This window comes from Drosophila kikkawai, chromosome 2L (assembly GCF_030179895.1).
Source record: "Drosophila kikkawai strain 14028-0561.14 chromosome 2L, DkikHiC1v2, whole genome shotgun sequence".
In the NCBI taxonomy this organism is placed as follows: domain Eukaryota; kingdom Metazoa; phylum Arthropoda; class Insecta; order Diptera; family Drosophilidae; genus Drosophila; species Drosophila kikkawai.
In genome coordinates, this window is record NC_091728.1 from 6,002,536 (window position 1) to 6,025,297 (window position 22,762).

Here is a 22,762-nt window from a genome sequence, read left to right on the forward strand (position 1 = left end):
TGTTGTGGGTGCGGAGTTTGCGGTTCGCTTCCCAAAAACTTGTCGGGATGCATTTTGCCATTTAAAGTTTTAGGAGGTAGAGAGGACCACGCAAGAATGAGCTGTGCAGACTTGGCTCTTAATTTAATTAGTAGAAGCTCTGATACAAGTTTTCAATCATCTTAGTCAAAGCTTATTTTTTAAATATAAAACTGGTATTTTAATTTTTTGCCTAAGTGGCATACTATATGTTATAATAACTCCAATGCTATTAAAACTTAGCTTAATGAAAATAAGCTTTCTTTTTTGTCTTGCTGCCTTTAAACCTTGATTTTATTTAAGTATAAACGGATGCCTTCAAGTTAAACTATCTCAATCAGGACTATAGTGAGTATTAAATTTCCATTTATCCTTCGCTAAAGTTGACACGTCAAGTCAATTAAATGTTTGACATAATCCATTGATTGGCTTAATGTATTTCCCAAATCACTTATCGTAATGGTTGTCTCAAATTGACAGATGAAAGCCAAGCCGAAATAATCTTTTGAGGTTCCCGAATATAAGAGGATTCTCGTTAAATCTCAGGTGGAAAATGCCAGCGCTTAAATTGTATGCAAAATCATTTACCCCTTTTCCCCCGACCCCAAAATAGTTGCGAATCTTTCGATTTAGCTTGGAATGGATTCCTCTGCGATTGATGATTGTGTGCGTATTCCTTGGGGGATTCTCTATGGCCCTGTCCCTCTGTATTTGATTATTTAAATTTTCCCATTCGTTTTCATGGCGTATAAATTATTTATGAGCCGTGTGTGTGTGTGTTTGTAAGGGAGGACGTTGGCATTTCCATTATGGCATTCTAATTAAGGTCCCCGCACAAAATGTCTCCCAAGTTCATAGTAAGCAACACCTTACGTAACTGATGACCAAAAGGACTCTGGTCCTTGGTGTGATGGGAATTAGACCCTTTGAAATTCACTGGAAAATGCACGAGCCAGGAATTTCTCAAATCCTTTTCGTGGACAGCCTGAAGACCAATTTGTCGCCTCAAAATGGACCTTGTGAGTGTCATAACTTTGCTGCTGTGTGAGTGTGTGTTGGGTGTTGAGATTGTCGCCCAGGAAAACCCTGAAAAAAAAGAAAGGAAAAATTAAAATGAAATCAAGTTACAAAAGGTTACAAAAGGCTGAGTCCCAGATATTCCCGTCAAATGAGTCCGATACGAAGGCGATGACAATGACTTACATCATTGCAAGGGGAAAAGGACCTGCAGGACTCTCTTTCCCTCACACACTCGTTAAAGTTCATGTGCACACGCACTTAGGTCAGCAGATATCGGGACAGGAAGTGAGAAGCTCCGCCACTTTGGCACACTCACTCACATATATATGTGCTCGGCATATCAGCGTCTCAGTATCTCCACGTCTCCGATGCTATTTGTGCAATTTTATAGCGTTTTTATGGCACACAAGTTTTGTGCTTTGTGTGCTGTCGGTATGTCCTGTCCCGGAGTCCTTCTGTCCCCGTCCTGCGTCCGGTTCCCTCTTTAAAATATTTAAATTTGATGTGTGTGTATGTGTGTGTGGGCGGACGGACTGGCTGGGAAATTCGGTTCCGTTGTGTGCTCAACTGTGTAATAGAGGCCGTCTTCAAGTAAATGGTAAAAGGGCATAGGGAACATGCAGAAATGCTTAGGGGAAGTCCCCTTTTTCAGGGCCTCGAGGTTTTACAAATGCAATTTATAAATCGAGGGTTGCAGACTCATTTTTTAATAAAACAAAGTTTTTTTTAAGAACTCTAAAGACCCTGAAGACTTGTTTTTGTTTTCATATTTTAACTATTCTTAAAAGTTGTAGATCCTATTTAATATATTATAAGAATTATTTTAAACTAAAGTTTTGTTAGATATTTATTCGAAAATCTTTGAAATATTGTGGACAAGTCTTAAAAATATTCAAATAAATATTAAAAGTCAACCTAAACCCAAAATAAGAATATCTTTAAACCAAAAAGCTGTATATTTTTTAATGACAAGTATTAGTATTATGCCCTACTTCAAAGATTCTTGTCATTGAGCACTAACTTCTGACTTTTCTCTTAGACAAACTGCCAATGTTTCAGCTCATATATATTTAAACCATGGCAATATATATAGAAGCCTCCTTGCCAACCCTGGATGCTGGGAATTTCTCCCCTAACAATTCACATATACTCGTATCTATGTCAGTTCACTTGAGTGCTGTTGTTGTTGCGGCTTCTACTTTTCGGGCCTTTTTCCAAGTTTTGCGGTGTGATTTTATGTGCAAACTTAAATTATACAATTTGGGGGGCCATGAATACATTTTTCCCATCGTCATCGCCTTGGTGTAGTCATCGTCTTGAGCTCGGCTGATGTGGCTGGTGCTGTTGCTGGCGAAAGGGACAATGAGTTGCTAAATGCTTTGAATATTCTTCTGGCCATTGCCTGGCACTGCATGCATAATATACGATATATGGTCATGTCAGATGCGAAACCAAGAGGAGAGAGTCCTTAGGTGGGGATACGAAATGAGTTGACAGGTCGAGTATGTCGTGCGGTTTCTTCTGCACAAGCATCTTGGCCAGAAATTGTGAGCAGCATCACAAGGATTTTGGTTTTGGTTTCAGTTGCAAAATGTTACATTGTATTCAAATAATAAATATAATATTATAGGGAATACTTTTAATCACTGGTTTATTATTTCATTTCTTAAAGAAAAACAAACTAAACTAAAAGTTCTTAAAAAGAAACAAAGTTCACTACATAATTGGCTTCAAACTTCTCTGAAATTCACTGCAAATTAGCCATTTTATGTCCTGTCGTTAAAAGTTCTCTCTTTGAATTAACTTTTGCTTTGTTTTTTTTTTTTATGGAATGCACTCTTTATTAACAAGACAAGTTAATGATTGGGGTTTTTGCAGTCTCCGCCCTTAATGCCAGTTAAGCACATAACAAAGTACGCACTTTGTGAGCATTTAAAAGCCAGCAATAACGACAACGCCACATGGTGTCCTCAGACCCCACAGCCACCGCCCACGAATGCAGCTGAGCAGGTCCTTCTTTGTTTGCTTTTAATCCTTTTTTTTCGCATGCATATTATGGAGCTGCTGGCGAGTTTATGTGTGTGTTTAATGGGCGGTGGTCAAAAAAGTTTGCACATGTGCTGTCGTCAGCTAATAATGCTCGTAAGCACCCCTTTTTTCGAGTGTGCGGAGTAAGGCGAGCTGGGATTAATTTAATTATACGTATTTATAAATATACTTTATATTTAAAATACACTTGTGAGTATTGTTATTTATTTTTGGGAGGAGAAAAAAAGGTATTTACTGAGAAAAATATCGTGGTAAAGGCTTAAGGATTTACTATAAAAAAATTAAACAGACTTTTTTAAGTATCCTATTGCCAGAAGATCCTTATACTTTAAAGAAAGTATTTTCCTTGAGTTATTTCTACCTAAACGTTGTCCACATAAGGGTTAATTAAAAAGACGCTATATATATCCTATAATTATTTCACCATGTCCTGGTCTTGGCTCTCCCTTTGTGCAAATGAAAAGCTTTGGGGAACCAGAGATCGCTGGAAGCCACCACTGGCTTCTATTGTTCCGTGGCCACAGCATTTATGAAAACTATTTGCAGAATGCAAAGCAAAGCGCAGCAGAAAAGAAATTGCATTAAAAACAAATACACACCGGGTCGGATGGGGTCTTCTCGCCGCCAGTTATACAAGATGTTTATAAAGGGCCCGACTTAGGCACGTTCCATGCTTCGAGCTCCATGCTCCACGCTCCACGCTCTATGCTCCATGTCCAGAAGTCAGGAGCATGGGAGTGCGAACAAATAAGCAAACAGGAAGAGGAACAGGAACTAGTAACAGGATGCCTTCCGACACGACTTTTCCAAAGGCAGAACATGGGAAGAATATTGTGCAGAAGTGTACAGTTATCCACAGTGAAAAACTTAATGAAAGAAATTAGTTTATATTATCTTAATATTTTTTGAGGGTTTATTTTGTTTATTAATATTTAAGAAAGAATTTTATAAAATATGCTTATATTTGTATTAAATAAATTAGTATTAATTAAAGACCCTAGTTAAATTTTCTTAGTGCAATAATAACTGCAGCAAACAAATCGCAAATTGAAATGGCAGATAAGTAGCAGGAGCTGCAGGACTCCTCTTTGTCCTGCACTCTCGCGAAAGATCTACGAAACGGCAGTAAAGGGAATAGAAAATATAAAAATCAGGATCCCGTTCGTGCTCCTGTCAAGGCAATTGCCAGCGTCTCCTCCTTCGCTATACCCCACCCAGGATACCATCGTTGCCTGGCAACATTGTTAACCCAGGAAGTTATGCATTCTTAATTTAATAGCTGGAATTGACTCTCCTCCAGAGCCCATCTTCCACTGGCTTAGCGGCCGGGGGATTTTTCCTGGTCTTCGCTTTTCATGGGAAGTTTGCTGCAGAGATTAGGCATATATCATGCGATTATATTGCATAGTTTGCATTGCCCAATGACTTGGAACCGCTTCTTCTTGCCCCAAAACTCAGTAGGGGGAGATTAAGTTGCAGACAATCCCCGAAGAAGGCAAAGCCCTGAAGGAGGAATAGAGAATGCTAGAGGAAGTAATAAGCTTTTTGGCCGCAGAATCATGGAATTGAGTTTAAACTTTCAAAAGTTTAGTGTTATAATTGAACTTTATTTACTTGATTTGAAATATTTTTTACAAATTTATATTAAAGTTGGTTGAGACAGAAAAATATTGAATTGAAATTCACAATAATCGTTTAAGTTGGTTAAGACTGAAAAATAGTTAAAAATTCTCAAAAGTCAATTAATTCTTTTCAATTTGTTAATAAGCAGCTTGCTTGGCAAATTAAATTGTATTAATTGCCTGGAGGATCCAAGGTCTTAGCTTAGCCACATCGGCATAGACTCCCGGATATTTGGGGTGAGCACATTCCGCTCCAAAGGACACAATGCCCACGAGCTGGCCATTGGAAACCAAGGGGCCTCCAGAGTCCCCGGAACAGGCATCTCTACCCGGAGCTGCGGCGCAGATCATGTCGTCGGTAATATTTCCGTTGTAGGCTTTCCAGCAGCTAAAATGGTCGACAATGGGCAATGTGACGCTAAGTAGGGATCTAGACGTCGGCCATCTCCAGCCTATAGTTCCCCATCCGGAAACCAAAGCCGGTGTTCCTGCTGCTGGTGAACTGCTGGCCAGAGGAATGTTGTTGACCCTCTTATTGAATCGAAGAGGTCTTTGAAGTCGAATTACGGCCAAGTCGTGGGAAAAATCTTTGGGCCAGTGATAGTCTTCGTGGGCAATGAAACGGGACACCTTTACCAGCTGACCGCCGGAGTTGGAGAGCGAGGATCCCACTCTCACAGTCAGACTGGAAGGATTTTCTTCTAGGACGCAGTGGGCAGCAGTGATAACTATCTCATTGTTGTAGATGACCGCTCCGCAATGGTGTTCGCCGTTTTTCTGAAGGGAAGCCTGCCAGGGAACGGATGAAATGGAAATCTTATCTCCTCCCACAATCCGCTCCGGTATCCATCCGGAGAAGATCAGGCCAAAACTGCAGAACAGGACTATCCACTGGATGTACATGTTGAACAAAAGCCAAAATACTAAGATAATTTAGGCAAAGGGAACCACTCTTTTATACCCACTCAGCACGAAGTAGGATCCATTCAAAAATCAATTTAAAATAAGAATTAAAATTGGAATGTTAATGAAAATTTTAAAAGTTGCAAGAAGTACTTTCTACTCTTAACAAAGGAATTCTCATAATAAAGCAAACCTATTGCTTAGGGTTATATAAAATAATTAATAAGTAGAAACAACTTGAGAAAATTCCAACCAAAAACAGTAAACTAATTAAAGGTTTGACATTGCATATAGTTTGTTATTTATTTGTTTAGATTTAAAGAACGTATATTTCGATCTCCGGTTATATACAGAAAAGTTAAAATGATTATCAGCTGCTTTCTTTTGCTTTTAGCTGTCGACTTCCTTTTTGCAGGATTCCTTTCACAACCGGAAAACTGCCTAATCAATGGAAGATATACAGATATTAAAGAGTCTCCCTGGAAGGTGTCTTTGCAGGTTGAAGAAAAACATTATGGTGGTGGCTCTATCTACACCGAAAAGATCATCATAACTGCAAGTGTTTTTAACTTAATATCAAATAATTCATTTTGTACAAAATCATGCTTTAAAGTATTCTCATTAGTCATCGTGTAAAATCATTCAAAGTCGACCTACAAATAACAAAGGATATTTGATATTAGAATAGCATATATTGGTTATTCATTAATAAATGCATTGTGTTTGCCCGGACAATGGGTTTGCTTTTGACGACTGAAAATTGCATTAATCATACGCCCCGTAGGGTACCAAAATTATACTCGAGACTCGGACAGATTTCCTCTACTTTTCACCGCCTGAAGCATCCATCAAATTAATGGAATTTCATATTTGCTTTGCTCTTGCTCGCTCGCCCAAGGAATTTGTTTATCCAGCTAAAATGTTATCGAGTTCGTAGCACCCTTGATGCTGATGTAGTTAGTTCTTCTGGCCAAGTGCAGTTTTTTTTTATATATTTTTGGATTCGCAGTTTTTTTAATAGAATTACTTGCCAGACTTTTGAGACACCCTCGGGGCTATGAAAAAATCATGTAAAATGCTGACTCATAACCAATGCGGCCGCCAAAACAAGTTTGTTTGAAAAATGTTATTGTATTAAAAAAATTTGGTATGCAGCCGGGGGAAGCTCTTTGCGGAATTGGGATCGGATTCTATTTTGGGGGAGAATTTTGATATGCTTTCGATTTGCCTTAAGAATAAATTTAACAAGACAACCTTTGAGGTTTAAACTTTAAACAATTTTAAAAATATCATTTTAGTTTTGACTTTTTAAAAAAGATTAATTTAGCAATCGTATCTCTAAAATGTTTAAGTATATTGCTTTTTGGTAAAAATAATCAAATTTATATAAAATTTGATTCGACATTTTCAACATTTTTGCCCAGTTTTATTCTTATTAAAATATAAACTATATTTTCGCTGTCTGCCGCTTAAATTCGAAGCACGTTTTCCCCCATGCAGTTCAATGTTTTAAACGCTTTTCCGGGCAGGCGAAAATTCGCATATACTGCAATCAGATAGTCATGCACTTGACGCTGCTTCGAAATGCCCTGCGGGCCGTTGTCCTTGTCAACAGCTATCGCCCTTTGGTCGAGGTGAGAATGTGAGCTAAAAGGATAGGGACCTCCCTTGGTCGGTCGTTTGGTCTGTCGGGTTCAGGCCAAGTTTAGTGCCCTGGGGTTAGTTAGGCTAATTTAGCGAAGCATCCCCATCGAAAGCTGCTGCTCAGCTGGCAAGTCTAGTGGCTTGCACCAAGTGAGCATCGCCCTCGCTCAATTAAACTCAACCAGAATCCGGCAAAAGCCCTTCACGGCCAGGCAGATGGAAGCTACTGGCCGGTATGGTCATTACTCATAGTTATGGACACTAATCTGATGCACTTGGAAAAGGATTTTAAAAGGAAATGAGTTAGCTTTAATCTAAGATAAAGGAAAACAAAGATGTCTTGATTTTTTAATTCAAAATTAGAGAGACTTTTGGCATTTATTTTTTGGTTTCAACAAAGAATTTTATTTGTAAATTTAATGCCTAAAAAGTAAGCTGTTAATAACTTAAATTTACAAACAAATTTTGGTCATACTTTATCCTACCTTAGTTAATGCCTCGACCCCCATCATCTGCATTTTCCACCTCTAGCAACTGGCATTTTCCAAATTTCAGTGGAGGCGGCAATTGAATGATAACACAAGCAGCAGCTGGCAACGTTAAAACTAAATTGGCCAACAAGCGACCAAACCATTGCGTGTCTACTGGGCTCCCGTTTTCAGGATGCAGTATATTCCAGCCCGCTTCCCCTCCTCTGTCCTCTGTCAGGGAAAATCGCCCTGCACATCTGTGGGCATTTTTGGCAGCAAATTGAAATGAAAATCTCGCCGCGGTTTTCTGGCTTTGTTCAACGGTTGGCCAGTCGGATGTTTGCTGGTCGCCGCCTGATAAAGAGGCGATGGAAGCAACGGATTTGGGTGCCCAGGATGGTTCTTAATACAACAAAAAATCAGACAATAATATAGTAAAAATTTAAATAATAATTTCAGGTGAAAAATAAAGAAATTGTTTCTGTATTTTCTTGAAAATAAAACTTTAAGATGATTGCTTTAAAAGTTTAAACTGAAATACCCAAATAAAAGTTTTAACTATTAAATACTTATTCTTAGGGAATAATACAATCAGTTAATAAGACTTTCTTGCCTGCAAAAAAATTATTCACTATTTAAAAACAAACTGAAAGCGTAGTAGATACTCAGAACACCCTGAAGTATGCAGCCTCTGAGCAGCCCTCGCCCTGCTGTATCCCCTGCCAATCTCCGATCTATTCATATCGTAAAACCCAAATGCAACTGCGACCAAAGCACCGCAAAACTATTGCCAGCGATGGCGATAGAGATGGCTTCCTATCCCAGGATATACGCAGCCATTTCCGGCGCCATAGCTGCCAGCTTCCGTTTTACCTATTCATTCCATTGCCCGCCAGCGTCGCGCCCACAGCTGTCGGGTAACTGTCTGACCCGCCTCCCTCATTTTCCACCATTTTCCATTTCCTCCCCCCCGGGGTCTCTCAATCGTCTGGCAAATGGAAGCTTGACTTTAAGCGATGGAAATTTTAATGCGCCAATGCGCAATTTATGATTATTTCATGCTCATTTTAATTCGCCCATTCAGCAGACCGCTTTAAAGTGTTCAGTGGTTGCGGGGCGTGGATGGAAATAGTTTTCAGGTCTCCGTTTTCCAGCTTTCATCTGGTGGAATGAGATAGCGGAAAGGCCTCATTAATTCCACGCACGTTTTCCCCGACAGAGAGCGGGGGGAAAGCGGGGGGAAAGATCGCAGAGAGATACGAGAGGCCGCTAATAAAACAAAAATGGAAAACATATAAATCAGTGTCCTTGGCACGTGTCGCTGTCGTCGTCGAAGTCATTCCATTCCCCAGGTGCAAGCCCCTGGGTCAACCTAAAGGGTCTTCTTCTCCCATCCTGACCCCGACTCCCTGCGCTGCCCCGGTTGGATCCCCTTTAGAGCCCCATTGCATTACCACTTTTGGACTTGTGCGCTGTCACGTTGTAAATCTCGTGAGAGCAAACACTCACAGAGAAGCGGAGAAACGGAGAATCCGGGGGATAGAGACAGAGCGACAGACGGCGACACAACACGCGTGCTTAGCCATATCCATTCCCGCTCAGGCACGGCGAGAAAAGTTCTTCTCTACACAAATATAACCTTGAAACTGACGAAGTAAAGCATTTTAAAATTTAAGTATACATTTTATATTAAAAAAATACTTATTTAGCTTTTCTCTCTGTGTATTTGTTGAGCCACGCACACATCTTTATGCAGGGTTGGGCAACTGCTAAAGGCTTCGCCCCTTTGGGGACGTCGTGCCCCAAAAGGAGCGCCGATCCGAGCTAGCGATTGCATTATAAATTAAAATATGTCAACGCAGCGAATCAACAGCTGCTGCTATTCTTGTACCAGGACACCCCGAAAATAATCCCAAATCCAAGCAGGCAAAATTTAAAATGAATATTTAAATAGGAATGCAAGCCAATATTTCAAACTGCAAATGCAAGACATAACTCATTTGCCAGTGCTTATCTAAAATAATAAAATAAAACTCTGTGACTTCTGGAACAACTTTACAAGATACACACAGAACTTGTATTGATGGTTACATAATTATAGTAATATCAGTTACAGCTTGTATACAAATCTAACAATTTTCCTTAATTTTCCACTTCATAGATTTTACTTGAATCACTCAAAGACTCCAATTAACCACAATACCAACGCCAAAAAATACATAAAAGCCAAACAAAATGTATAGAATTCAATGGCTGGCATATAACCTTTGGCTTTTTAATTAAATGCTAGTAAACTGCAGCCATTGCAATGGGAGAATCACGAAATGACAAACAGGACGAAGCAGCTCACAAAGCGAACCAATACAAATATTGTTTTCCTCCGCTTTCTCGGGTATTTTTCCGTTACTTTCCCAAGGACCAGCTACTGCTATTTGTCCGCTCATGCGGAGTATTTAATTGCATCCCAATGGAGCGCACTTGGAGGAGTGCACCGGGAGTCGGCAAACAGGAAACTGAACACAGAAGGGTAAAGGTAAGTGGGGCAAAGTGGGTAATCGAAAATTTCCCGGCTCCTTCTTTTAGCCCCACAGAGAAAGTTGAAAGGGGGTGAGGGAGAAAAACTCGGAAAGACACGGCAGGACGAGGACCTTCAGTTCGCTTCGTTCTCGAGGGGAATGCAACTATTGCGAGAGTAAACAAATATTTACATATGTTTGTTTAAATTTGATGCATCGCCGAGTCCTGTTTCTTTTCTTTGAGAGAGTTTTCTTTGTTGAAGTTTATTTTGTGACAAATTACTTTTCTGAGGGGAAGTCAACTTGTCGAGTGGCAAAATGCACAAAGGAATCATATTTTCCTAACAAATTGCAGACAAAATAATAAAATAATCCCCTTTAAGAATCCTAATTGGTTGGCCTTTATTCAATTACTGGCCAAATCCGCTTTGATCGCATCTAAGGCTTAACGCAAAGCCTAATGGGCTTCCACATACATAAAACTCACAATAATAATTTTAACTTTTCATCTGTCCCTGAATTTATCTTCTTGGACAAAAGGCTTGTTTTGCTGAACGGAAATTGTGAAATAAATTGAAATGCAAGGCAGGCGCATAAATTATTTGCCAGTCAACAGCTGAGGAAAATAAATAAAAATGAAAACATACATATATAAATGCATTTCTCGGTCATGTCTTCCAGACGAGTCCATAAAACTATCAGCAAATTTTCGGTAGAATTAAAATATTTATGCACCGAACGTGAGGCGCATGCATATGTGTGGAAATTCCCCACAGCATTTACTCTTTTCCCTCTGTCTTATACATATATGGTATATATTTTTTTTTGTGTGGTCTGCCTTGATTTGTTTATTGTTTTAATAAATGTCAACAAATTTCTTGGTCTGCCTTTTAAAGAAACATTTTCTCTGCACAAAAAAACACACACACGACGTGCACACAGTGCGTATGATTAATGTGGGCCTGTCAACTGTATTAAAAAAAAAAAAACACAAATCCTCTTTTCTCCCAGCCGTCGAACAAAACTAAATGGAAATGGCACAAAGGCCAAAAGGGGAAAATGAAAACTTTCAATGCAACCAAATGCAATGGCACAATGATTTATGGCCCCGACTTGAAAATGGACGATTGTTTCACTCGTTTTGGGAAAACCATGGAAATTGGTTGGATTTCGGGGGCGCGTCCCATGGTGCTTATGGATTTCGCCATTTATTTAACGTATGCGAACAGCGGTTCGTGCTGCGATTTTCTCGATTGGAAAAATTGAATTATAACCATTTGATGAGCATAATAAAAACTGGCAGCTGCCTTTTGCCAATGAAAGCGATTTCAAATGCGAAAAAATAGTGCCATTTACTGAGAGCAGTCATGAGCAGGAAAGTTTAATAGTTTTCTCTTTAAATGTGCATTGAACTCGACTTTATTTGTTGGATTATTAATTTTAGTTTCTTGATTATTTATAAAAAATGTAAAACAGCACCACTAATGTGTATAATTTTTATCAAATTTAACAAATATGTTATCTTAAATTTTGTATCTTGGATAAATCAAAGCAAAAGTAGATAATAATGCCAGTTTCAAGAAAAACTTTAGCTATTTTAGTATTTAATGTTCTTTACATATTTAAGAACTTTCATTACACAATTAATCCCTATGTTATTCCTACATTTTTTCCCCTTAAAGCCTCATTTACTTGAACAAGTTGCCAGTTTTTATTAAAAAATCTATTGCCATTCCGCAGACTCTCCACCCCCCCCCCATCATCATCGCCCAGCTTTCACATACACGCACTTTTCACATCCACTTTGTTGGCAGCCTGTGTGAAAATACCCGCAACCGATTGACGTGAGAACTTTTAGCCAAGTTTATTGCATCGAGACTCAAAGCCAATAAAAAAAAATAAAGTGGAGCCGGTCTGGGCCAGGCCATTTAGCCGTAGGAAAGGCGATCTCCAACGCAGTGTAACCCGCTCAATTGAATAGACAAAGAGGGGCACTCAGTCCTTTGGCTATGTTCCCCCTCGACCAACACCTGTATACCCCTGCCATGGCAGGAGGTGGCACTTGGAACAGGCGTCCAGAAATTGGCAGAAAGGTAAGCAGGCGGCTTCAAATGGAGGCAAAGGTGCATGCAGCCTGGAATTCTCACTCACCGTTGTGCAGCGCCAAATGGATGCAGGCAGAGTGACAGCAGATTCCAGGGGATCAGGAAGGGGAGAGGAATCTAACTACACAGGAAAATTGGCTAAAGAATTTATAAACGCTTCCAAGGGGGTTCTTTATAAATAAATATTATGTAAATACAATAACTATTTTTTGAAAACTATTAAACAGCCGATAAAATATAGATGCTACCCTAATTTTTTCCCTGTGTAACGGTGGCTAGGTATTATAATGTAAGGGGAGTCCTGGAGTCTGGCACCGTTGGTAATCCACTTTCGCGTGCTACGCTCCCTGCTGCATTTCGTTTGAGCCGCAAAAATTTTAGCTTTTATGGCCGAAAGGGGCGAAATATGGCTACCACCCACACAGGCTTTTATCCCTATCCTCTTACACACATGCAAATGGAATTTCCAAAAATTTTTACGCCAGCAAGTCGTCCATGGAAATTTTTGGGCTGGCGAAAAACGAAGCCGAATTTTTCGCTGTTGTAGTTTTAAGTCTAGTCGATGGGAAAACCGCTGAAAATATGGTTGGGCTGGGAAAAGGAATGCAGAAAAAAAGTTTTTGCTTTGCCATAAACCGATTTGGTAGCAAATTTTATGTCGTTTAGGTGGAAAATTTCCATTTGACTGGCCTTCGTGGGGATCAAGGATGCAAGGAGCCCTCTAGCTGTTGTTTTTTTATACCATTTTTTGTGAGTTATTTGTGCAGCTGCAGTTTATTGCTGATTGACATTAGCAGGGTTCAAAGTGAAAGTGGGATGTCATAAGACTTATTGTAATCGGATTCAGCGAGATTCAAGAGAAATAGAGCTTTCATTTAGCGCTGACAGACATTTTCCTTGATGGTATTGCATTTTCAAGGGAAAAGTTACTGAAATACTCGCAATAAATATTTAAACATGAATTCGGTTCCAATTTAAGATAAAAATTCATTTACTTGTCATTACAAAATGTATAACTGCTAGTGTTTTTCAATAATTCGAATGAAATTAAAATAATCGCTATTTGTGGCCTTTATAAATTTCAGTTTGAAAGTAAAACATTTAATTTCCGCCTCTTTTGTTCACATTTAAGCCTCATAAAAAACGCATCTCTTTCGCTTTGTTGTACTTTATTTTTTTGATATTTCCTTTATTACAAAACACGGCGGAATCATATCAATGGGAATCCGGAATTAAATCCTGAATCCTGGCAATCGCCAATCGGAGCTAGTGCAATCGAGCGCATCCGGCAGCAGATGCCGTGCGGTTGTCAGTGAATCGAATCGAGATGGAAATGCGAGCTGTTTGCCCAGATATCAGAACCTATATACATATGTATGTCTGGCTGTGTATAATGCCCGCATATTGGACATCCCCGGCATCGGTGTATTTATATTGCATGTGTCGTTCTCCTTCCCCTTTGCCAGCAATGCATAAATAAACGAAACCAAATTTGCGAAATTAATTAAATCGACAGCAAAGTAACGTGTGCGCTTTGCGTTTTACGCTTTGACTGCGGCCGGGTTTTACAACCCAAACAATTCACCCGCCCAACCGCCGAGCCCGGGGAATCACTCAACCACGGACCGGCACCCACTGAACTCCACTCCACTCCGTGCCATATCGCAATTGTGAATTGTGCGGATGATGCGACTGTGAAAGACCACCCTATGGGGAGTAGAGATTGTAGGCATGGCAACCTGAAATGCAGTGCACAGGATTAAAGGAAGTCCGATTTTTCAGAAATTAAATGGGAGATATTAAGGTAGAGATGCCTATTAATAAAACTCTTTTAATTAATGAAGTTTATATGTATTGAGAAAGGTATTAAAGTTTTAAAAAATTTAAGCATATACAAATTATAATTTAATGTCAAAGATTTATTTTTAAACCACAGATGTTTGCCTTAAATCAACCAATATATATATATATGAGAAATTTAATGAATGACTTCCCAGTACTTTGTTCACTATTCCGATTATCAGAAAGACTTCAAAATCAATTAAATATTCAATGAATTTACATTTTTAAATTAATCTAAATGAGTAAACCACTTAATTCAATTGACAACTCGGCTAAATTAAATTAAAGGATTAAATCTACATCAGTATCTATGAGGCCATTATTTAGTGCCTGCCATAGAAGTGAATTGCACATCCGATCTCTGCTCCGGGCAACACGGATAATTTGAGTGAATGAGCTTCTCCTGCAGCTATATTCCCCCACACGCACATCGTACATATATCGGACTCTACTGGCTTAATCTCCGTAGGGCACAGTGCTGTTGATTTGCATTTGCCCAACTCATTAAGGATTCACACTTGCCCTGTCCCGTCCAGCTCAGCCCAGAGACACATACATATACGTAAATAATTTAATGTTCCGACATCGAAATTTGCACATCGATAAATGGAGCTGCGGGCGGTTGATAAGCAGCCTCCATGTCACTCGCTTCTGGCATTATTCAAACCGACTCAATTGGCAATTAATGCCACTCTGATTCCCCGATTTGCTCACATATGGGGCTCCAGGTCGTGGCAAAGAATCGGTGGCTCATTAATAACCGGGCGCTGCGTTCATACATCACTCATACGTCACGTTGGTTAATCCATTCGTCAAAGACAGCAGGAGCTGTGCGTGAAGTGGGCTGGCGTGGATGTAAATGCGGATGAGGATGCGGGAAGTTCTTCCCTCTGACAGTCTGTCTAATCTGTGTCTATGGATTCGATACTTTGGCCCCAGAGCCCCACACTCTGTGTTTGCGGTATCAATCACAATGTTAATCCCGATGTTTAGGTGGGATTATGTGAGCGGGTTGAAAGGGTTTCCATTCCCAGCCTGACTGATGAGTATTCAGAGAAAGATATATGAACAGAAATAAACCTTTATTAAGTTGTCATTCTCTAAAATTCTACATTTTTTTAATTTGTTATTATCAAAGACAAATCTAGTTAGTTTGGATCTAATGACACTAGATATAAGTTAGACTTGGAAATACTGGACCTCAGCTTCCCTAAATCTTATAGACGAAGGACACACTATAGAAAATGGCCCACAAACGCCCACAGCAAATACCAAAAACCCACGAACGAGCTGTAGGACCCCGGGGCGTGGACACTAAGGCCAACAATGAGCTCTTCCTAAAGGAGGTCCTCAACGCTTCCAACAAATTCCGGGCAATGCATGGCTGTCCGGCTTTGACTGTGAATCCGGAATTAAATAAACTTGCTCAAGAATGGGCTAATGTACTAAAAGTTCTTACAATTTGTTGTTTAATCATTTGGCATATTTATTTTTTCCAGCACCTGCGGGACAATAACATAATGCAACACCGACCCAATCCGAAATACGGCGAGAATATATTCCTATCCGGCGGAATGGATGTTGCTGGGGATTTGCCCGTAGAAATGTGGTATCGGGAAATGAGTAGTTATGACTTTAACAAGGCTGAATTTGTGGCAAAATCAGGACATTTCACGCAACTAATTTGGAAGGCCTCCAAGGAAATGGGCGCCGGTGTGGCTCGAAAGTGAGTTTTTACTTTGTGACTAGAAATTAGCTCTTTTTTTTGTTAATTTGTATTAGAGCGGACAAGACCTGGGTTGTTTGCAATTACAATCCCGCCGGCAATATTGTGGGAAACTTTAAGGATAATGTACCACGTAAAAGTCAGTAGGTAAAATCGTTAGAAGAGTTGCAGCGTTTATGGTAGTTTTAGTTGAACAAGCTGCAGGACCCCGGGGCGCGGACACCAATGCCAACAATGAGGTCTTCCTGAAGGATGTCTTAAACACCACCAATAAACTCCGGGCAATGCATGGCTGTCCGGCCTTGACTGTGAATGCGGAACTGAATAAATTGGCTCAAGAATGGGCTAATGTATAAAGAGTTTTCTATTATTATTTTGTTTAAGAATTTGGCTTAATCTGTATTATTTCTTCAATAGCATCTGCGAGACAAAAACATAATGCAACACCGACCCAATCCCAAATACGGCGAGAATATATTCCTTTCCGGTGGAATGGATGTCGAAGGGGAATTGCCCGTGAATATGTGGTATCGGGAAATCAATAGCTACAACTTTGACAAGGCTGAATTCGTGCCAACTGCAGGACATTTTACACAACTAATTTGGAAGGCCTCCAAGGAAGTGGGTACCGGTGTGGCTCGAAGGTGAGTGAGAATCTAGAGTCTAGTAATATTTTTGTTTTTATTTATTTACATCAGAGATGACAGAACCTGGGTCGTTTGCAATTACAATCCTCCTGGCAATGTTGGGGGCCTATTCAAGGATAATGTACCACAAAAAAAGTTGTAAATAAAAACATCAGAGGTCCAGTATTTAAGGTAGTTTTATTTTGATTAAAAGCAAATATAATTTAAAATTAACAAACTCAGCTGGTGCTTATAATTCTTGTTTATTTTTCTTGCAAAAACAAAGTGTAACTTTTTGACAATGGGATTTCTTTTGTTTCCATTGAGTTTTGGGTGATGAAATCTTTTTCTTTTCCTTCTCATCCTCCCCGGTGGATGCATTATAAAGTAGGCTTCGGGGCAGAATATTCTCCTGGAAATGGCCTCTTGTGTTCCCAGGTGGATCATAATTGCACACAATCCAAATACAGGAATCACTTGAGTTGGAAAAAAGCGTTTTTTTATGATTTCAGGCTATGTATTGGAATTATCTTACTTGGAGGCCACTCCCACGCCAAGATATTCAGTATCTTTCCACACCATCTGGGTGAAATGACCGGTGTATGGGCTAAAACAGGGATCCATGTAGTCGTAGTGGTACTTCTCCTGGTACCAGAGCTTCATCATATGCTCGATGGAAAATATTGGCTTACGAATACACATGATATTTTCGCCATAAATCGGAAAAGGTCGGGTTTCAAGACGATCATAGTAGGCCAGGTGCTGGGGCATCGATTAAGAAAATAAATTACTTAAGAAAAACCAAGTAAAAGTATATAAATTCCACATACGTTTGCCCAGTCTTGTGCGTATTTAGAGAGATTATCGTTCATTTTTAAAGGACTCGCACGATGAAGTTTCCTGTACTTGTTGGTTTCTCTAAGCACAGCTCGCTTAATAGCCTTGGGTTGATATTTAAATTGTTTGGTTACTTGTTCATGTAAATCCTTTTCAGACGATTCTTTTTGTGGTGGACTCTGCCTTAGTGGCGGAGCAATACAATATTTAGCACCGCTCCACTGCCACTGGGGGTTACAAATCTTCTTATTTTTCCTAGAGTTTATTTTTGGCAATGGCCTGAAGAGCTTTGCATAATTTGACCACTTGGAGATTTCCGGCAGTGACCCCTTGACCTCGCAGGCCAGATAAATTCGGTTATTAGCATACACGCTGATGGGATTCTGGCAAGTGGATTTGAGACTGCTTCGACAGGTTTCCAGGTCTCTTTTCCGGAGATCGCAGGTTATGAACTTGGCATTGTTGTGCTGAAGCAATTGCAGGGGCTCATTCTCAGGACATTCCATTTTACGTTAATTTTTCTTAGCAATTTTCTAGGAATTCTGTAAGTGTTAGGGAAAGACGAAACTGAATGTCTGCTGCGTCATACTTAAATCGGATGTCCTCCCGCTAGTCCCGATGCCTTTTGTACGCTCTTCTCTCTCTGTTTAATTTTTCTGCATTACTTTTTCCCCGACTCTCTCTTTTTTTGGCGACAATTTCACGTCACACATCATTAATTTTAAATTTCTACCATAAATATCCGCGAGCAGCGACGGGTGGCGTCGGGTCACAAAGGTGTCAAGGTGGAGTTATGGTAGCAGCGTGCCCTCTGACCTGTCCCCCGTGGCCTGCTTTTTGATTGACTGTTTGTCACTTGGGCATGGAAATTAAAATGGAATTTTTTTTCCGAGGCAGTGAGTTTTCACGCCATTGTGAGTTGGGAAAGAGATGGGCGTAGAATTTGGGGAAGGATGAGAATATTTATGATTCAATTTCCATTCTTTATATTTATAGCTTAGGGTTCGCGTTTCTTAATAAAATCCTAATTGATTTTTGCTTTTAATTCCTGATGAAAATGGTGATTTGATTTTTAAAGCAAAGTTATCTATTAAACCCCTAAAGAGGTAGAAGTTTTTTAATGAGTAATTATCATGGTGTGGACTACAACCCTTACAAAGTACTGGCAGATCCTTAAATCTCTTATCCCTTAACTATTCCAGCTGCCATCAGTTCTCTTTTAACAACTTTAAATCCTAAAAAATCTGTGTAAAATGGGATTAGAGCCGGTGATTCTTCTCCGACCACCGATTCGCAGAACATTAAAGCCTGTGCATTACCTTCAGTTAAAACTTTAAAGCCACCTAAGCGTAGACGCAACCGCCACCGTAACCGTAACCGTTAACCCAATAAACCACTTTAAGGAGCAACAGCCGAAGGACGAGCGACTGTTGCTGTTGGCTTCAGTTTCACGCCGTCAACAAGTGACAAACACACCATGGCAAATATCCAAAGTCACACACTGACACAAACACATACATATATATGTATAGAGAGAGATATATGTATATATATATATGTATATATCCGTGTTACTGGCATCACGTCAAAATTGGTTGGCATCATGCCACAGAAATTTCTGCTGGCTGCAATAAAAGCAACTCAACGAAAATGGGAAAACGCTCAAAACAACGGGAAAAGGGAACAGGAACATGTATATATATAAAACATATATTTACCTAGCTAAAAAAAAGCTCAGCGAAAAGAAAAAGCGTGATGATAAGGGCGGCTTCAAAAAGTAGACTATGAATTTTTATGGTAAATTTTTGGTATATTTTTTTAATTTCAGCAAGAGACCCCAGCGACTTGTTGTCCTGTGGCATCCTGATGTACGTGATGTTTCCATATACTGTTGCTGTTCCGAATCCCTGGCAACCCAATGGCGGCCATTAAACAGGTTCCTCTTGGCATTTTCCCAGCAAAATATTAATTTAATCATGGCGAAAAATGTGGGTAATGAATTTAATTATTGAAAATATATTCAATATTAAATTATTAAATTTGTGAAGATTATATGGCGCTTGCTGTGTGACCTACATCATTGCTGACCTACAAAAAAGTAATTGTCACAGCTGCGGTTTTACCAATTTGAAAATTTGAAAATATATTTTATGCGCAGGTTTTATTGAACATTTCCCATTTTGCATTTTAGTTGTTTACATTATGTAGATAAGGGTTTTCAGTTTAATTTGGGATATGATTTTCATATTTAAAGCAGCTTAAGCATTTAAAATCTTAACTGAAACCCCGAACTCATGCACCTGGCATTAAGTTTCAGACAGTTTCCTGCAGGTCTTTGGGCCATTGTATACCCTGCCGAATGGTTAAATGCATTCAGCTGTCAAAAAGCCGCAGACAAAAGTTCAATTTAATTACCGCAACGAAAAAGAGAAAAGGTGTGGAATTTCCCTGGGTTTCCCAAACAGCAGATTGGAATTTGCAGTTCCAACAGGGCGCAGCAGCGTATCGTCTGCCAATGCATTTTACAATGTAATTAAGAAGACTCGAATTTTCGCATTTTCTCAATTTGTGTTTTCTGTTTTATTTCCTTTCTCTCATTTTTTTTTTGTTTTCTGTTGTATGTTAAACTAGGGGTAAATGAGGTCATGGGAGGTATTGTGGGAAAAACGAAAAGTCGAAGGGCGAAGGAAGTAACGCTCACTCGCTCTCGCACTGTGAAAACCTTCTTCGTTATGCATTGTAATTTGCGTGTAATTTTCAAGGCGTTGCGAAAAACGTGAAAATGTTCTTGCTATAGCAACAACAGCTACAACAATAGCAACAAAAGTGGCAATAATAATTGCAACGCAGCAACAACAGCGGCAGCTGCTTTAAGGCAAAAGTCTCATTTATTTTAATGTGTCGACGCTGACGACGTGCAAATGTCTGCCACTTTTCCAGCAGGTTTTCCCTTCAGTTTTCCGTATTCAGTTTCCAGTTTTCTGCAAGCCAGCCAGCGAGTTTTCCCTGTTCAAATTGCATGCAGATGCAACGGCTTGTGCGTGTGTGTGTGTGCTGTAATTATTAAGCTGACAATGCAGCATCTGTAGCTGTATTCCTGCTGATTTTGGCAGGGATACAAAGGATATCGGTGGGATATGGGAACAATAAGAGTAAAAAGCGGTGCACCATGGATCATGAGAGGTTTGAATTACTTTCAAGAGCTCTAGAAACTATATTATACAAAAATGAGTTTGTTTTTTTATTTACTAATATAATTAAATGCTTAATTTTATATTATTTTAACGAGTACATTAAAATATATTTATTAATCGCAACATTTTTAAATTTAAACTCATATTACCAATCCAATTTCCGCCGCATCCTTGGCTTCATTCCCTCTGTCATTCTCTGTGGGTCAAACCCCCTACATGGCTCATGGCCCACGGCTCTTGGCTGACAACGGTCATAACAATGCCAATTTTAATGGTCATTACAATAAAGCTCATAACCATAAAAAATGCACAGCATCCAGTGACAGCAGAAACAAAAATGCCAACAACGGCGAGAACAACTGCGCGAGCAACGAACGGCGCAGCGCTGAATCATGAGCATTTATTGGGCTTATGGGCCGTATTAATAATATTCATCCGTGGCGCACTCCCCAGATCATAGAATAAAATGCAAATGAATTAAATTTCAATTTCGGAATTCAAGCGGCAATGCAGAACAAAAAAAAATTGAGAGCTTGTATACGTTTTTTGGATAAACGAAAACAATTTGTAAATATAAATATGCCTTTTTTTGGGCAAACCTATTTTTCAGAGATTTATATTTCCATTTTGGCTTATGATTTCAGAGTTTATGTAAAATAGCGACTGGCTTTTGATTACATAAATCGGTTTGCTTTTCTCAAGTGCTTATTCAGCTGAATAAATGTTTATTTTTGTTTTAAAAAACATTCAATAGCTTAGCGGTGCTGCTGATCCATGGCTTAATCACCGCGATATCTGCATACACACTGGGTGATTGGAGAAAATCGCACTTCACGTTCCAGGATGCGATGCCAATCAGCTTTCCATCAGAGACCAAGGGGCTGCCGGAGAACCCTTGACAGGCGACATTAGTAGAGTTTGATTTCGAGGCACACAGTTCATTGGGCCTTAGAATCCGCTTTATAAAGAAACCATCGCTCCTGCACTCTAAATTTTCGACAACGGTGACGTTTGTTCTCATTAAAAATTCCTCTGCGGGGTCTTCGCCCACCACCTCTGTCCAGCCAGTTACTGAGGCCTCAGTATCCAGCTTGGGCAACCTACTGGCCAGATCAATGGACTTGGCATTGTCATCCAAATCAATGGACTTCTCTAGTGCTATGATGACCACATCACTGGGAAGCAGGCCCAACGCTTGCGTGACCACCCTGTTTGCTGGTAGCACCTGACCGCCGAGGTCCTTCTTGTCGGATCCCACTCGAACAGCGAGGTTACCCGTTCTGACACCTTTGACACACTGAGCAATGGTTAAGACGACATCCTTGCTGTAGATCACTCCCCCGCAACGATGCTTGTCGTTCACCAGAACCGATGCCTGCCAGGGAGCTTCTGTGATGTTTATGGCAGTGCCTTGGACCAAGTCCAAGTGCCCAAAAGGTAGGATTACTGATAGGAGTAGAGCCAGGATCCTGAATGGCATTTTCAAGCGGGATACAGTGTTCCGTCGAGCTAAGGTCAGGGAAAACTGGGGCTATTGGATAGTAAACTCCTCTTATATATATTCAGCTTATCAGTTTTATTTCCTTTTTAAAAATTCTTTATATTTGTTACTTAGTCACGTAGCCTTGCCTTAAGTAGGAATGACATTGCTTACAATTGTTCATTAGTTTTGCCATGAAAACAGTATGGACCATAAAATGTTAATAAAAGGAATAATATATGTACATTTAAAATCAATGAATTATCATTTTAAGCTGTTAACCATGTAACTAATATAATAATAAAATAAACTAGCTGTGGTTTAGTTTACAAGTTATTGAATGCAAAATTCCTAAAGGTCTTTTTTAATAATTAACATAAAATTTGTAGTTAGTGTAAAAAGAACTACAGTAATTTAAGACGGGTTTATACATCTGCATTTCTCTGTGAGTTCCGTTATTTAATTTCCTTTCTGCAGCTTTCTTTACATTTTCTTGGTGAGTCCTCCCACATTAATTACGATTATTACGCATACGCAGTGGTGACCAAGAGCAGATAAATTATTTACAAAAGTGGCAAGCAAAGTTTATCTTGAGGCCGACAGACAACAGTTGCCATTTGGTTGTTGATTTTTTATGCAAGAATTATGGCCTCGCCCCAGGGGGTGGTGCGGTGGTGGAAAGCCGAACTAAATGGCTTCCTGCGGGTGCA

General features: G+C 39.7%; 4 protein-coding genes across 7 annotated transcripts; 1 reads left to right on the top strand and 3 right to left on the bottom strand.

Annotated features, from left to right (window-relative positions):
* Window positions 1-4,673: 4,673 nt before the first annotated feature.
* Window positions 4,674-5,633, bottom strand: LOC108074501 (trypsin beta-like). The gene has a single exon (XM_017166576.1). It carries the CDS (start codon window positions 5,610-5,612, stop codon window positions 4,872-4,874), a length of 741 nt encoding a protein of 246 aa, XP_017022065.1. The 5' UTR covers window positions 5,613-5,633; the 3' UTR covers window positions 4,674-4,871.
* A 9,691-nt stretch (window positions 5,634-15,324) lies between these two features.
* Window positions 15,325-16,727, top strand: LOC108074538 (Golgi-associated plant pathogenesis-related protein 1). 4 transcript variants are annotated; one of them, XM_017166626.3, is made up of 6 exons: window positions 15,325-15,631; window positions 15,689-15,915; window positions 15,972-16,054; window positions 16,105-16,265; window positions 16,333-16,559; window positions 16,614-16,727. In XM_017166626.3, exons 1-6 carry the CDS (start codon window positions 15,434-15,436, stop codon window positions 16,702-16,704), a joined length of 987 nt encoding a protein of 328 aa, XP_017022115.1. In that variant the 5' UTR covers window positions 15,325-15,433; the 3' UTR covers window positions 16,705-16,727. The 4 variants fall into 4 exon arrangements, with proteins under 4 accessions (XP_017022115.1, XP_017022117.1, XP_041631526.1 ...); XM_017166629.3 differs by lacking the exon at window positions 15,325-15,631 and having other exon boundaries at window positions 15,774-15,915; window positions 15,972-16,058; XM_017166628.3 differs by lacking the exons at window positions 16,333-16,559; window positions 16,614-16,727 and having other exon boundaries at window positions 15,972-16,058; window positions 16,105-16,245.
* Window positions 16,728-16,785: 58 nt separating this feature from the next.
* LOC108074484 (uncharacterized) lies at window positions 16,786-18,427 on the bottom strand. The gene is made up of 4 exons (XM_017166557.3): window positions 17,968-18,427; window positions 17,372-17,911; window positions 17,077-17,303; window positions 16,786-17,017 (listed from the first exon to the last, which is right to left on the bottom strand). Exons 2-4 carry the CDS (start codon window positions 17,882-17,884, stop codon window positions 16,792-16,794), a joined length of 966 nt encoding a protein of 321 aa, XP_017022046.3. The 5' UTR covers window positions 17,885-17,911; window positions 17,968-18,427; the 3' UTR covers window positions 16,786-16,791.
* Window positions 18,428-21,308: 2,881 nt separating this feature from the next.
* LOC108074485 (trypsin alpha) lies at window positions 21,309-22,052 on the bottom strand. Its single transcript, XM_017166558.1, has one exon. The coding sequence runs from the start codon at window positions 22,050-22,052 to the stop codon at window positions 21,309-21,311; it is 744 nt and encodes a 247-aa protein (XP_017022047.1).
* Between the last annotated feature and the right edge of the window lie 710 nt (window positions 22,053-22,762).

What these genes read in the sequence shown, in the direction of transcription:
- LOC108074484 (XM_017166557.3), bottom strand. Translation starts at nt 17,884, where the DNA reads ATGGAATGTCCTGAGAATGAGCCCCTGCAATTGCTTCAGCACAACAAT. An exon ending in ACGCACAAGACTGGGCAAAC is followed by an intron (nt 17,304 to 17,371) that starts GTATGTGGAATT and finishes TCGATGCCCCAG; the next exon opens with CACCTGGCCTACTATGATCG. An exon ending in GGCGTGGGAGTGGCCTCCAA is followed by an intron (nt 17,018 to 17,076) that starts GTAAGATAATTC and finishes TTCCAACTCAAG; the next exon opens with TGATTCCTGTATTTGGATTG.
- LOC108074538 (XM_017166626.3), top strand. Translation starts at nt 15,434, where the DNA reads ATGGCCCACAAACGCCCACAGCAAATACCAAAAACCCACGAACGAGCT. An exon ending in GGATAATGTACCACGTAAAA is followed by an intron (nt 16,055 to 16,104) that starts GTCAGTAGGTAA and finishes TGGTAGTTTTAG; the next exon opens with TTGAACAAGCTGCAGGACCC. An exon ending in GGTACCGGTGTGGCTCGAAG is followed by an intron (nt 16,560 to 16,613) that starts GTGAGTGAGAAT and finishes TATTTACATCAG; the next exon opens with AGATGACAGAACCTGGGTCG.
- LOC108074501 (XM_017166576.1), bottom strand. Translation starts at nt 5,612, where the DNA reads ATGTACATCCAGTGGATAGTCCTGTTCTGCAGTTTTGGCCTGATCTTC.
- LOC108074485 (XM_017166558.1), bottom strand. Translation starts at nt 22,052, where the DNA reads ATGCCATTCAGGATCCTGGCTCTACTCCTATCAGTAATCCTACCTTTT.